The following is a 15912-nucleotide window of genomic DNA, read 5'->3' as shown; positions in this document are numbered from 1 at the left end:
GTGGGCGTGCGTGTGTGCGTGTGTGCGTGCGCACGCGTGTGTGTGTCTAATAATAGACCATTAATGAAGGAAGAAAGTTGACTATGAGGCTAATATCATATATTTGACAGTCTGGCTGAAGTTAAAGAGGTTGCAGTGTAACTGTGGTAATTATATTTGCGTTGTTTTATAGTGTCATACTAACTTGGCGTTTGTTGTTTTTTCCCCCCAAGAAAACCCTAAGATACTGTGCATGTGTGTTGTGTGTGATAGTTATGATAGTTTGACTATGTAAGGAATGAGGATAGTTTTAGTGTTGTGTAAGGGGAAATGTGTGAAAGTGTGTGCGTGTCCCTGGTTTTTAGGAAAGTGTGTGTGTGTGTGTGTGTGTGTGTGTGTGTGTGTGTGTGTGTGTGTGTGTGTGTGTGTGTGTGTGTGTGTGTGTGTGTGTGTGTGTGTGTGTGTGTGTGTGTGTGTGTTTGTATGCAACAGAGCAAGCAGCATGTGCAGAAGTAAGCCCTAAGGACGTGTCATAGCCTCGTCCAAAAATTGTCTTAGAAACCCTCTGGGTCATGCACCTGCGCTTCTCTGCAGGTCTGATTTTTACAGCCTACCAACCCCTTTTTCCCCACAACACACACACACACACACACACACACACACACACACACACACACACACACACACACCTCAGTATACCCTCTAACCCACATACCATAGGCGGAAATCCCAGGGGGGACGGGGGACACACGACCCCCCCAATATATCACTGTAAACATAACTATGTAATTTCAATAATAATAATACGCAATGAAAGCACTTGTGCTGATTATAAACACTTAATAGCTCGTTTTTAATTAAAACATGTTATGGCAAGGCGTTCCCTGAGGGGAACTCCCCCCATTCAGCTGAAAAGGTGGCGCGGGGAATTCAAAAATATTCTTTAGAAATATTTAACTTTCACACATTAACAAGTCCAATACAGAAAATGAAAGATAAACATCTTGTTAAATTAATCTACCCATCATGTCCGATTTTTTCAATGTTTTACAGCGAAAACACAACATATATTTATGTTAGACCACCACCAAATCAAAAGAAAAACACAGCCATTTTTTCCAGCCAAAGATAGAGTCACAAAAGCTGAATTAGAGATAAAATGAATCATTAACCTTCTTGATAATCTTCATCAGATGACACTCATATGACATGTTACACAATACATTTATGTTTTGTTCGATAATATGCATATTTATATTCACAAATCTCGGTTTACATTGACGCCATGTTCAGAAATGCCTCCAAAATATCCGGAGGAATTATAGATAGCTTCGCCAGATAACAGAAATACTCATCATAAACTTTGACGAAAGATACATGTTCTACATGTAATTAAAGATACACTGGTTCTTACTTCAACCTCTGTGTCAGATTTTTTTTTTACATTATGAAAAAAGCCTACCATGCAATAATCTGAGACAGCGCTCAGACGTAAATATATTTCTCCGCCATGTTGGAGTCAACAGAAATACGAATTACATCATAAATATTCCCTTACCTTTGATGATCTTTCATCAGAATGCAGTGCAAGGAATCCTAGTTCCACAATAAATCGTTGTTTTGTTCCATAATGTCCAATACTAGTGTCCAATTAGCGGCATTTGCTAGCACTTTCAGCTCATGTGCCCAAAAGCTGACGCTGGTCCAGGAGAACTCGGACGAAAACTTCAAAAATATATATTCCAGGTCGAATAAACTGGTCAAACTAAGTAGAGAATCAATCTTCAGGATGTTATTTTCATATATATCCAATAACGTTCGAACCGGATCATACGTTTTCATCTGCAGCCAAATGAAACGACGGTGACATCAACAGACAAATGCACCACAGGGAAATTGCATTCTGCCAAGACAGTGACTCTTTCCCCTCCCATTCGGTCAAAGTTCACACCAGAGGCTCCATTCCACGTTCTACTGAATGAGGACATCTAGTGGAAGGTGTAGGAAGTGCTAACATATCCATATCTTATTTGGAAAGGAAGGGGCGATGACGTCAAATTTGACCCACATTCAGAATTTCACTTCCTGTTTGGAAGATTGCCTGCCCTATGAGTTCTGTTATACTCACAGACACAATTCAAACAGTTTTAAAAACTTCAGAGTGTTTTCTATCCAATAGTAATAATAATATGCATATATTAGCAATCTAGGGCAGAGTAGGATGCAGTTCACTATGGGCACGCAATTCATCCAAAGTGAAAATACTGCCCCCTATCCCCAACAAGTTTTAAGTTTCAAAAGATTGCGACCCCCCCGCCATTTGCCTCACAATGGTTTGATCCGCTGCCAGTTCTTTAGCTGGCAAGATAATAGAGGGTTCGTATCTACTGTCCGAAAGGCACTCAATGCACGTAACTGACGTGAGGTTAATCCAGTCAATCGTGCCATATCAATGTTTAAGAAAATAAAAATGTTGGCAGGGTACACACACTAATTTGCAGAGCTAGCGCACAAACTAAAGCAAACATTGACTATCAAGCTAGCTAGTACCTATTCCATTTATGTGGCGTCGTCAAAGATGGGATCTTTGCTATCGTCAGTTTATTCCAAGATCAGCATGCAGCTGTAGTGCTTCAAAGTCCCTGTGATATGGTTAGCGATAAACTGAACAGAACTACACCCTCTTCTACCATTGTCTAAAATATATTTAATGGTCTCGTTGCAAAAGCTAAATTGTCGCCAGGGAACTTTTAATTTTTTTATTTCACCTTTATTTAACCAGGTACATACTGGACTGATAAGGAACAGTGCTATGACTATTATTAATAGTAGTAGTATTATAATGATTTAAACATTTGAACAAGTTGGGACAACCCTTCAGTTAACTACTGTACCTATCAATTATCCAGTAGTAGTAATTATGGTTCCTCAATATACATTTAACATATTACAACGTAGGCTGTGTTACAGCACTACTTTTGGTGTGCCCCTCAGGAATTGCTCTTGAGAAAATTTCATGCCCCCTCCAAAGTTGATATCAGATTTTCGCGCCTGCCACATACAACTCTCCACAAATTCAGCAAACCAGTGAAACCATGGCCCAATATACTTCACATCATCCCTTCACATGATCAATACACCAACCCTAAACCATCATGACATCATGGTTCTCTGAGTCAACTACACTGCAATGCTACCTACTGCTAATCCTGGAGTTCACACTTTCATTCTACACAAACGCATTATGTCCAACACACACACGCTCTACACACACACACTCTCACTCTCTAGTCCCTCTGTGACAGATGTTCACTAGCCCAGGTGCTACCTGTTTAACCAAACATAACCACGCCCAGAGATGACATCCCGAGGTGAGACCCATCAGCAGCAGGGTTGATGGACACCTGAGTGACAGGTGAGAGAGCCTGGCTCGGCCCCACGTCAGGTGATCAAACACGCTTGCAGTCGACACGCTGGAAAGTATTAGCTACATGCTCCCTGTCTGTCAGTCTGTCTCAATAGATGTTTCTCTCTGTTTCTCCCCTGTGTTACAGTTGAAACCCCGAAGCTCAATCTGAGATCTGCCAATCCTGTAGAAGTGCTCCTGTAGAATTCCTCTTGGTGAGGCGGAACGGAGAAATTCCTGTGGCTTGCGAGGACATGATTCCCTCTTTTCCCCTTCTCCCTTTCTCTAACTTGATTCTCTCTCTGTCTCTCTGCCTCTCTGTCTCTCTGTCACTCAACCAGTGACCTCCTGTCGACTCTGTTCCAATAGCCTGGTCCCTCCCCAGAACTCCTCTAATTTTGTTCATCACAATGCTACTGTAGTGTCATACTTGGCTAGGCTTTTGGGGATTTTAGGCTTTTGTGCTTTTACTAAGTGCTTACTGTAAGAAATGAATAGCCCTCGGCACTGTGTGGAAGTCTGGAGGAGTGGAGAGGAGTAAAAGAGGAAGGGGGGGGGCAGTGGACAAGAAAAGGACAGAACCACAACAAACAGCATCTAAGTTTAATTGGATGACCTCACCCACTGAGCACGCATGTCTGAGAGAAAGAGAGAGAGAGAGAGTGTGAGAGAGCGGGAGAGGGGGAGAGAGAGAGAGAGAGAGAGAATAGAGAAAGAGAGAGAGGGAGAGAGAGAGAGAGAGTAGAAAAAGTGAGCAAAGGCAGGAATTGGAAATAAGGAAGTCAGACAAAGAGGGTTAAGAAAGATTTAATGAGAAATGGAGAGAGATAGAGAGAGGAGATTAGGGGAGAAAGGGTAAGGGGGAAGAGAGGGCTATTGTAACGTGGCAGCTAAATCAGATCAACAGGGATTAATTAGCTGGCTAATCTTCTCCAAAACTCCAGCCTTTTGAATTTTTTTCACTCAGGCCTTTTTCCCCTCTGGTGAGCAACAGGTACTCTCACAGCAAGTGTGAGCGTGGCTCCAAATTGATTTCACAAACCGTGCGCTCTAGGCACTTCTAAAACATCTGTACTGTCTGTGGATCGGAAATCTCTGTCTGCCTGTGCTATCTCCATTTTACACTTCACCTGCTAACATGGAATGGAATGGATAGTGATAATGAGACCCCAGTGAAACACAAGGTAACCTGCCTGTGCCCCTCAATCTGCTCAGGGAGAACTTCCTATCTGACAGATCAAAATGCTGGATCATTTGTCAGTCTGCCAAGTCATTTGGCTTCAAAGTGTCTTGTTGTTGTCATTGTTTGAGCATATTTTACACTTCCCTGTCACACTGAATAACCCTCCCGCTGGGCACAGATGTCAATTCAACGACTATTCTACGTTGATTCAACGTGATTTAATTGAAACGACGTGGAAACAGCGTTGATTCAACCAGTGTGTGCCTAATGGGCTTCTACTGACAATAATGATGGTTAGGGGATGTGCTCAGGGAGGTCTTTCGAGATGGATATTCCATGGCTCTGCCCACCCCGATGTTCATCATTCCAATTAGTTAGAAGCATGTGTTGACCTATTCTCCTATCCCTATGGTAACAGAGGAAACTGAGCGACACATGTTTCCAGTGACGAACCATGGCTATTGGACCTAGGCCTTCAGTGGGTAAAAAAAATCTTCCAGCACGTTGTACCAAACGCAAAACAGAAAAATAACATAGCATCACTTAATGCGCCCAGCTGAATCTAACCGACCTGAGGCTAAGCCACGATTCATACTGCCACTCACACAGACATCGCAGCAGCAACCACACTGCTTGCACAGCCTAACGCCATCACTTTCCCACTATCACCAAAAGCGACAACAGTGACAAATCCAAGGATGGGAGTGTAACAGGCGTGTGATGCTGGAAGGGCAGTGTCCGTAATGCCAGCACACTCCATGTAGGAGAGAATACTTTTTGTAAAACACAGAGGGCCGATAGAAAGACAGCTGTCACTCACAGCCTGAAGTTAAAGAATAAGCAGCACATTCACTCTGACATAATAAGCAGGTAGGTTCCAATGATAAGGAGACAAAAACACAACCATTAGGCTAAGCATTTCCCAGTCGAAAAGTACAACTATTACGCCAACATGGTCTTCACATTCACATGAAGTTTAAATGCAACAATGTTTCACAAACATAAGTATATTTAAAACAAATATATGCAACATTGTTGCACAGGTCATAGAGGCAGACAACAAGGATTAGACAATCCCCAACAGTTGCAAACAAGTGATAGCCTAGTAGCATAGGGAAATCATGTCTAGACGCTAGCTGGGCTATGGGACAGTGGATAATCCTGCTGGAACTGTTAACAAGCATTGCCTGTGGAATGTGGGGATTGTGGTGCTATAACTACATGCTATCAGCATCCAGGATCCAGACAACCTGTTTTATAATGATCATTTGAAACTTAAGTTCTTGTTGAAAGTTTAATCTTGAAAAGGGCAAAACTAACAAATGAGCAACAACATCCTCTTCGATAACACCTGCTGCAGCCGCTACATGCTTTTAACTAACCTACAACAACGTAGTTACCTAGACCGTGGGAAAACTACTGCTCACTATTGCGTAATGACCTTCCGGCCTTCGAGAAGAAAGAAATGTCCATATGTTTTTGTAAAAATTGTCCCACCCATTACAAGTCTAAATGTAATTGGTTGATTCCACTGTCACTCCAAAATTCTGCCATAATCAGGGTTGGGTTCAATTAATTTCAATTAAAGTCATTTTATAAAGTAAACCAAATTCTAATTCCAATTCCACATTTTCCTAATTGGAAAGCTTTGAAGAGAATTGGAATTTGACTGTAATGTAAATGGAATTGACCCCAACCCTGGCGCTAATACAGTTGAATGGCAGATGCCTTCTATTTAGCTTCTGAGGGCCTAGCCAATGGCTGAATTAGGTAGCTAGATTTGTCTCCCCTGAGACAACCAAAAATAAATCCTGATTGGATTTATGTGTTGTCTAATCCCACATTTTGGGATGTCTCGTGGTCTGACAAACACGGCTGTAGCTCACCGACCTTCCACCGCAGATGCGGAAGACTGACCTAGGCAGATGCATTGGACTGAGATGGTGGTCATATCTCTAGCTTAAACTGACAGATTTTGATGAGGATTTTTAAAATTATGTTACTTAGATTGATGCACGGGCGAGTCATTAGACTCTTACTAACCTGATTTTTTAATGACTACCTCATCTCTGTACACCACACATACAGAAAATTGTTAGGTCCCTTAGCCGAGCAGTGAATTTCAAACACAGATTCAACCACAAAGCAGGTAGATGGGTAAAAAAATAACAATAGTCACTACAAAGATACAAATGTCCTTAATAAACTCAATTGCTGGAAAGGGATTTCACCATGAGGCCAATGGTGACTTTGAAATTGTTACAGAGTTTAATGGCTGTGATTGGAGAAAACTGAGGATGGATCAACAACATTGCAGTTACTCCACAACACTAACCTAATTGACAGAGTGAAATGAAGAAACCCTGTATAGATAAGAAATATTCCAAAACATGCATCCTGCTTGCAACTGCAAAATATATGGCAAAGCAATTAACTTTTTGTCCTGAATACAAAGTGTTATGTTTGGTGCAAATCCAATACAACATATTACTGAGTGCCACTCTCCATATTATCAAGGAAAGTGGTGGCTGCATCATGATATCGCTATGCTTGTAATCGTTAAGGACTGGTGAGTGTTTCAGGATAAAAATGTAACGTATTGGAGCTAAGCACAGGCAGAATCCTAGAGGAAAACCTGGTTCAGTCTGCTTTCTACCAGTCATTGGGAGATGAATTCACCTTTCAGCAGGACAATAACCTAAAACACAAGGCCAAATCTATACTGGAGTTCAAAGAAGGTTGCTGAGGGGAGAACGGCTAATAATAATGGCCAGAATGGAATGGCATCAAACACCTGCAAACAATGTGTTTGATGCATTGAGTCCGCTCCAGTCATTACCACAAGCCCGTTCTCCCCAAATAAGGTACCACCAACCTCCTGTGCTGAAGACAGTGAATGTTCCTGAGTGGCTGAGCTACAGTTTTGACTTAGCGAACCAGTTAAAAGTTTGGACACACCTACTCATTCAAGGGTGTTTCTTTATTTAAAAAAATGTTCTACATTGTAGAATAATAGTGAAGACATCCAAACAGTGAAATAACCAAAAAAGTGTTAAACAAATCAAAATATATTTCATATTTTAGAATCTTCAAAGTAGCCACCCTATGTCTTGATGACAGCTTTGCAAACTCTTGGCATTCTCTCAACCAGCTTCACCTGGAATGCTTTTCAAAGAGTCTTGAAGGATTTCCCATATATGCTGAGCACTTGTTAGCTGCTTTTCCTTCACTCCGCAGTACAACTCAACCCAAACCATCTAAAATGAGTTGAGGTCGGATGATTGTGGAGGCCAGGTCATCTGATGCAGCACTCCATTACTCTCCTTCTTGGACAAATAGCCCTTACACAGCCTTGATGTGTGTTGGGTCATTGTCCTGTTGAAAAACAAATGATAGTCCCACTAAGTGCAAACCAGATGGGATGGCATATCGCTGCAGAATGCTGTGGTAGCCATGCTGGTTAAGTGTGCCTTGAATTCGAAATAAATCACAGACAGTGTCAATAGAAAAGCACCCCCACACCTCCTCCTCCATGCTTCAACGTGAGATCCACAAGCGTGGAGAGCATCCGTTCACCTACTCTGTGTCTCACAAAGACACGGCGGTTGGAACCAAAAATCTAAAACTAGGACTCATCAAACCAAAGGACATATTTCCACCAGTCTAATGTCCATCGCTCATGTTTCTTGGCCCAAGCAAGTCCCTTCTTTTTATTGGTGTCCTTTAGTAGTAGTTTCTTTGCATACATTTTACCATGGAGGCCTGATTCATGCAGTCTCCTCTGAACAGTTGAAGTTGAGATGTTTCTGTTACTTGAACTCTATGAAGCATTTATTTGGACTGCAATTTCTGAGGCTGGTAACTCTAATGAACTTATCCTTTGCCACAGAGGTAACTCTGGGTTTTCCTTTCCTGTGGCGGTCCTCATGAGAGCCAGTTTCATCATAGCGCTTGATTGTATTTGCGACCGCACTTGATGACACAAATTTTACGCATTGACTGACCTTCATGTCTTAAAGTAATGATGGACTGTTATTTCTCTTTGCTTGTTTTAGCTGTTCTTAACATAATATGGATTTGCTTTTTACCAAATAGGGCTATATTCTGTATACCGCCCCTACCGTGTCACAACACAACTGATTGGCTTATATGCATTAAGAAGGAAAGAAATTCCACAAATTCCTTTTTAACAAGGCACACCTGTTAATTGAAATGCACTCCAGGTGACTACTTCATGCATGGTTGAGAGAATGTCAAGAGTGTGTAAATCAAGGCAATGGCTGGCTACTTTGAAGAATCTCAAATATAAAATATACATTTTTGGGGGGTTACTACATGATTGTGTTATTTCATAGTTTTGATGTCTTCACTATTATTATACAATGTAAATTTTTTTTACAAACATTTCAGAAAATCCCTTGAATGAGTAGATGTGTCAATGATGTGCGCACTGGGAGCGGAGTCAGGTGCAGGAGAGCAGAGAGTTGTGAATAGGCGCACACTTTATTTAGGCAGGAGAAACCAACAGACGGACGCCACTGTGTCGATACCTCCAGCCAATTGGCAAAAGTGCAAATACGCAAACAGTCACAATATTAAGTACAAACAAATAAACATACCTCATGAAAAAAAACACAGAATAAACGCATAGCAGTATGGCGCATCAAAATAGACACGTAACACAAAACAATCTCACACAAAGACATGAGGGGGAACAGAGGAATAAATACATGTAGTGTGATTGGGGAATGAAAACCAGGTGTACAGGGAACAAGACAAAACAAATGGATAAATGAAAAATGGAGCGGCGATGGCTAGGAAGCCAGTGACGTTGACCGCCGAACGCTGCCCGAACAAGGAGAGGAGCCGACTTCGGCGGAAGTCGTGACAAGAAGAGTTAAACTTTTGACTGGTACTGTAACTCTATTTGAAGATATATGGCAAGACCTGAAAATGGTTGTCCAGCAATGATCAACAACCAATTTGACAGTACTTGAAGCATTTTGATGGTGTGGAAAGCTCTTAGAGTTTAACTCAGAAAAAGTCACAGCTGTTGAGGGACTCCAGGGTGGCGCAGTGGTTAAGGGCACTGTACTGCAGCGCCCAGGCTCTGTCGTAACCGGCCGCGACCGGGAGGTCTGTGGGGCGACGCACAATTGGCCTGGCGTCATCTGGGTTAGGGAGGGTTTGGCCGGTAGGGATATCCTTGTCTCATCACACACCAGTGACTCCTGTGGCGGGCCGTGCACAGTGCGCGCTAACCAAGGTTGCCGCGGTGTTTCCTCCGACACATTGGTGCGGCTGGATTCTGGGTTGGATGCGCGCTGTGTTAAGAAGCAGTGTGGCTTGGTTGGGTTGTGTATCGGAGGACGCATGACCTTCAACCTTCCTCTCTCCTGAGCCCGTACGGGAGTTGTAGCTATGAGACAAGATAGTAGCTACTAACAATTGGACACCACAAAATTGGGGAGAAAAGGGGTTAAAATTCAACAACGAAAAAAAGTCACAGCTGTAATCAATGCCAAAAGTGCTTCTACAAAGTATTGACTGTGAATACTTATATAAATGAGATATTTCTTTTTTTTAATTCTCAATCAATTTGACACAATTTCAAAAATCATGTTTTCAAACTGTTAAGCATTTTTCTTTTCATCATTTGTCCCCCAAATAATATACTTTCCCTCATATTTTGCATAGTTTGTGTGACAAAAAAATATTGAATCTATGTTGAATTCAGGCTGTAACATAACCAAATGTGGAATAAGTCAAGGAGTATGAATACTTTCTGAAGGAATTATAGCCAATTTTGACTTTCGAGAGGAAATCCTTCACCTCTGCCTCCGGGACAAGATTCATCCCAATAAAAGTCAAACTGCTAATACGTGGAAGCTATAGTGACACCCAGATGCATATGGAGCGAGATTGACAGAAACTTTATGAGAAAGTCAACCTTTTCCTCCTTGCCCCTTCTCCCTGCGAGGTTGGAGTTGAAATCCGGGCCATCATGGAGTTGCTACTGGTGCCAATTAGAATACCCTTTTGGCACTGTGACGTCCCATTATCAATCAAAGCAGTTTTTTCTTCATATTTCTTTGGTTTGGTGATTGATACTAATCATATGGCTTATGATCTAATATTCGTCATCTTATTTTAATTGTAGAGCAAAGCTACTTCAGTGTGCGCCAATGAGGTAAGCGCATATTCCATGACTCCTGCGCTCAAAAGGCTACATCACATTTTCCTTCCAGACCAGAAACGATGAAACCTAGTTTCACAGCCCAAATTCATTATTATTGCTCACTTTGACTGGTATGTTCATTCCCCATCTGCAAACTGTTAAGCATTTTTCTTTTAACCATTTGTCCCCAAAATAATATACTTTCCCTCATATTTTGCATAGTTTGTTAATGCCACACAAACCAGAAGATTTGCTAAAATGAGTCTCTCTCACAAACACTTTTCCCTGCAATGCAACGTGGTAATTATGATATATGTCCCAGCAGCAGCTCAATTAGAAGCTATTGGTTTATTGACGTGATATAAAACAAACAAAGAAAAACAATTGCGGATTGGGAACTGGATATATTATATTTATGGGGTAAATAATTAATTGATTATCGATTAGGCTATTAGCCCAGCTCCACATATCCCAGACATAAATCAATTAATAAAGTGCTACCTCATTAGTGAAAAACTGAAACCATGCATCTGCTCTGAAAATATAAATTAAAAGGGTGATTTTACCTGTTGATCCAGTACTTGATGCACAGAAGGTGGCGAAAAGCACTAAGAGAGTCCGTGCTGTGGTGGATGCCATAGTGAGTATAGTGCTCTAGTCCCGCGGTGCTGCGCAACAGAGGGAAAGAGGAGGGAGAGGGAAGGCTGGCTGGACTGGGAGCACCTTCAGTGGGGACAGTAATAACCGGATGCATCTGGTTTTCAGGGGAAATCATAGAGTAAGATAGAGTACTCATCTTTGTATCTGTGCCATTATAGCGTCTGTGACAGTATGGGCAGTGCCATTGAGGCAATCTCCATTTCGAAATAGCAAATTTTCTTCTTCACGATTGGCTGATCCCTCCTGATGAACCCGTTGGACATGACTCCAACAGGGTCGCCAAATGAAGTTGGAAGTACTACATTAAAATGGCGGAAGCCTCTAATGGCGCTGCCAATGTTAATACAGCCTTTTGGCCACTAGATGCCGCTATCATTCTCTATAGGGGAAATGGAAGTAAGCCTGTGACATGACTTCCGCTTTTGGATGTTAACCAGTATTCCCAGAGATACTTCAGAGGAGATAAGAATCTCAGTGGCCAATGAATGGGGAAACGTATAATGCCCCACCCAGCAGCCTGTCGACCAATCACATTCACATTGTCAGGCTGAGTCCCGCCGTTTTCTAAACTAATCATCAAACAATCCCTTCTAAAGGTCAGGATATGAGTCGAGAAACCTGCATATTTTCCTCAAAGTACTTAATATCGCAAGCTTCTTGTTCACGTAAATCATGCTCATGTTGGGTTTTTCTGCTAGTGCACAAATGACTGCCATTGACTCCTTGAATGAGAGATCTCCGTGTCGGAGTGTATTCAGAATGCACCACGTGGCCCATTGACGGGCAACGCACACAGTGGGCATTAATATGATTCCAATGGAGTTTCCCCATCTCCTCAAAAGTATCTCTGGTATTTCCGAGTTAACGAGGCGATACACCGTCTTAACTCCTTCGCCACATTTACTGGATTGGTTGAACAGTACAGAAAAAACCTCCCCCCGACAGTTAAAAACGGAAATGCCGCTCAGATGTTTCTTTTACGCCTGACATGTTAGGTTAAATGGGAGCGGTGAGACAGACAGACCATTGGCGCTCTGTTCCCCCTACTGTACATCTGTCTTCCACTTTCGCACCGCGATGGAGGAATAGGACTAACCTCAAATTTGCATGATTCCGGAATTAGAGTCTATAGCAAGGGAAATTAGGCCTAAATCAGTTTTCAAAACTGTATCCTACCCTTTGGCAGACATAAAAAAAAGTATTTAGCCACCAATTGTGCAAGTTCTCCCACTTAAAAAGATGAGAAAGGCCTGTAATTTTCATCATAGGTACACTTCAACTATGACAGACAAAATGAGAAAATAAATCCAGAAAATCACATTGTAGGATTTCTTTATTTATTTGCAAATTATGGTGGAAAATAAGTATTTGGTCAATAACAAAAGTTTATCTCAATACTTTGTTATATACCCTTTGTTGGCAATGACAGAGGTCAAACGTGCACGTCATTATCTCCAGCACCAAACCTGTGTCTACTTATGTTAAAACAGAGCGTTTCTATGATCTGTAGTTAAAAATGTTTGACAAAAGTGTAAAAAAAAAAGCTTTTCTGTGATATCACAGGGTAGGATTAAAAGTAAGATTTTGATTTTCAAAACCTCCCTAGCCAGAGGGAGGGTATTCTCTTACTCCCCACATCACCGCAAATCTCATAGTGTTTAAAAAAACACTGTTTATTTTAAAGAAAGTCAACTTTTGATGATGTCATCAGGTAGAACTTTTTAACGTTATATACATGCATATCTTTTTTTCACATCTGTAGACACAGGTATTGTGCTAGATATTTTGTTTTAAATGAGGTTGCAAACTGGTGGTTACTGCAAGGAGGATCTAAGCCTTGGTAAAAGGAAAAGTCATTGGCGATTTTTACAAACATTCACATTAGTTCCCCTTGTCCTGTGAGGGTGGAGATGAGAATGCTTGCCCTCCGAAACAGCGTAGAGGTAATAAATAAAACTCTTCAAAGTAGTATAGACTGGCCTATCTCGTAACATCTGCCGTTTGACTTCTGGGCCCACAGGGCTATGCTTGGGTTTTTGGTTCTCAGTTTAAATGGTTTTATTGTTCCCTCGGTGAAGGACAGGCATTCCTCCCGGTGTTACGTTCTCCAGAAGGCCAGAAGAAGTAATGCAAGACACGGTCATACGTCTTGTTGACCTCAAGATGGCCTGCCATACTACCATCTGGGCCAATCGTTTTACTCAGGAGTGAAGCGAGAACAACATTTCCTCATTAGTAAACCATCTCTGTCAAAGTCACCCACAAAAAATTCATCAAACTCCTCATATGGACATACACTACATGACCAAAAGTATGCAGACACCTGCTCATCAAACATCTCATTCCAAAATCATGGGCATTGATATGGTGTTGGTCCCCTTTTTGCTTCAATAACAGGCTTTCCACTAGATGTTGGAACATTGCTGCTCAGACTTAATTCCATTCAGCCACAACAGAATTAGTGAGGTCGGGCACTGATGTTAGGCGATTAGGCCTGGCTCACAGTCGCCGTAGTGAGGTCAGGGCTCTGTGCAGGCCTGTCAAGTTCTTCCACATGGATCTCGACAAACCAAAATATTTTGGTTTGGACCTTGCCTTGTGCACAGGGGCATTGTCATGCTGAAACAGGAAAGGGCCTTCACCAAACTGTTGCCACAAAGTTGGAAGCACAAAATTGTCTAGAATGTCATTGTATGCTGTAGTGTTTCCCTTCACTGGAAGTAAGAGGCCTAACCCAAACCATGAAAAACAGCCCCAGATGATTATTCCTCCTCCACCAAACTTTACAGTTGGCACTATGCATTTTGGCAAGTAGCGTTCTATAAAAAAACGTGCATTTTGTCAGTGGTTTTTATGGGGCAGGGCAGCTCTAACCAAAATCTCCAATCTTGTCTCATTGATTCGACTCCAGGTTAGTTGACTCCTGACTCCAATTAGCTTTTGGAGAAGTCATTAGCCTATGGGTTCACATACTATTTCCAACCTACACTGAGAATCTTTAAATGATGTATTCAATATAGACAAGAAAAATACAATAATTTGTGTGTTATTAGTTTATGCACACTGAGTTTGTCTATTGTTGTGACTTAGATGAAGATCAGATAACATTTTATGTCAAATCAATGCAAAAATCCAGGTAATTCCAAAGGGTTCACATACTTTTTCTTGCCACTGTAGAACATGTATTGGCACATGCTGGGAACACCCTATGGTACTTTTCTGATAACCCATCAGGTTCCTCTACTCTGGGTTCCTTACAAACGACAGGATTTGGCACAACCTTCCCTCCAGCCAAATCGTTCCACAAATGAATTAGACCCCCTTCACCGGTAGGCTAGGCCTCACTCCAACAACAACGGAACCAGAAATAAGTTCAGACTTGAGTTCCAATTATACAAAGGAAATTCCATGCAACCCATCTCCACCCTCGTACTAACAGAGTGTAACCATTTGCTGAAGTGTCAGAAAAAGGCAAAACACCCTCCAAAATGAAGGATGGGCTGCCCCAGTATCTCACAGTGTTTTCACCTGCTCCTTAACAGCATCGCCACTATGCAGAGACACGAACCTGTCTGAAACAAAGGGTTCATACACATCTGATCCAAAATCTTGTTTAGGAGATACACCAGTCCCAACCAGAGACTTAATTGGCTGGAGTGCTTCCACAAGAAGAAATGGCTTTTCCTCTCAAAATTTTCTGTGTCAACTTAGGACACTGAGAGACAATGCGTCCTTTCTCACGGAAGTAATGACAAACTGGTGGATAAAAAAAATGCTTTCTAACTATCTTTATCTTTGGGCACTGTAGGAAAGGACTGAAACTTCACAGCCATGGTAGAGGGTGACATCTCTGGATTGCTTTTTGCGTAGGGATAACTACTGGGTGCTTTGTTTGTGACAGTAGTTTTATGGAACAACACAAGCTCGTCTGCAAGGACTGCTTCTTTCTCAAGAGTGAGATCTTTGTGCTCATTAATGCAGGTGGCAACTATTTCATTTAAGGCAATTGTTGAACTGCTCGAGAAGTATGAGTCTCTTTAAATCCCTCTTTAAAATGACCTTTTGAGAACCACACCACTGATCAAAAAGACACGCTTGTTCCCTTACGAACCCAACATGGCTTTGTGATTCTGTATTTTGTCACTTACAGAACTGCTGTCTGTATGCCTCTGGGATCAACTCGTAAGCCAGAAGGATAGCAGCTTTATTAACAGTGTCATAATCTGAACTCTGGCCAAGCGATAAAGTGACGTACACTTTCTGAGCTTTTCCCACAAGAACACTTTGGAGGAGCCGTGACCAAATATCTTGCTGCCATTTTGGGAATCTGGCAATCTGCTCAAACAGATAAAAATATACATCCACCTCCTAGACCAAGATCAAACATATACAGTATACATGGGCTGTTTCGACCAAGATCAAACCCTTTTGAGGGTATAGGATGGCCTGACTGGTTTCAAAGTACTTTCAGATCTATCTCCCTTTGTTGTGCTTTAGAGAATCGAT

General features: G+C 41.8%; 1 protein-coding gene across 2 annotated transcripts in view; it reads right to left on the bottom strand.

Moving 5' to 3' along the window:
* LOC110530909 (fibronectin type III domain-containing protein 1) overlaps positions 1-11675 on the bottom strand; it is an 87488-nt gene extending 75813 nt beyond the window's left edge. Inside the window, exon 1 of one of the 2 annotated variants that reach the window (XM_090243392.1) lies at positions 11313-11675. In XM_090243392.1, coding sequence (XP_090099518.1) covers positions 11313-11385 — 73 coding nt within the window. In that variant the 5' untranslated portion in view covers positions 11386-11675. The remainder of the gene's footprint in view (positions 1-11312) is intronic. The other variant, XM_090243393.1, reaches the window with a different exon arrangement.
* Between the last annotated feature and the right edge of the window lie 4237 nt (positions 11676-15912).

The sequence above is a fragment of the Oncorhynchus mykiss genome, chromosome 8, assembly GCF_057628025.1.
Source record: "Oncorhynchus mykiss isolate SJ-2025 chromosome 8, ASM5762802v1, whole genome shotgun sequence".
In the NCBI taxonomy this organism is placed as follows: domain Eukaryota; kingdom Metazoa; phylum Chordata; class Actinopteri; order Salmoniformes; family Salmonidae; genus Oncorhynchus; species Oncorhynchus mykiss.
Note: the sequence above shows the minus strand (reverse complement) of the source record. Positions and strands in the feature narration are given on the sequence as shown.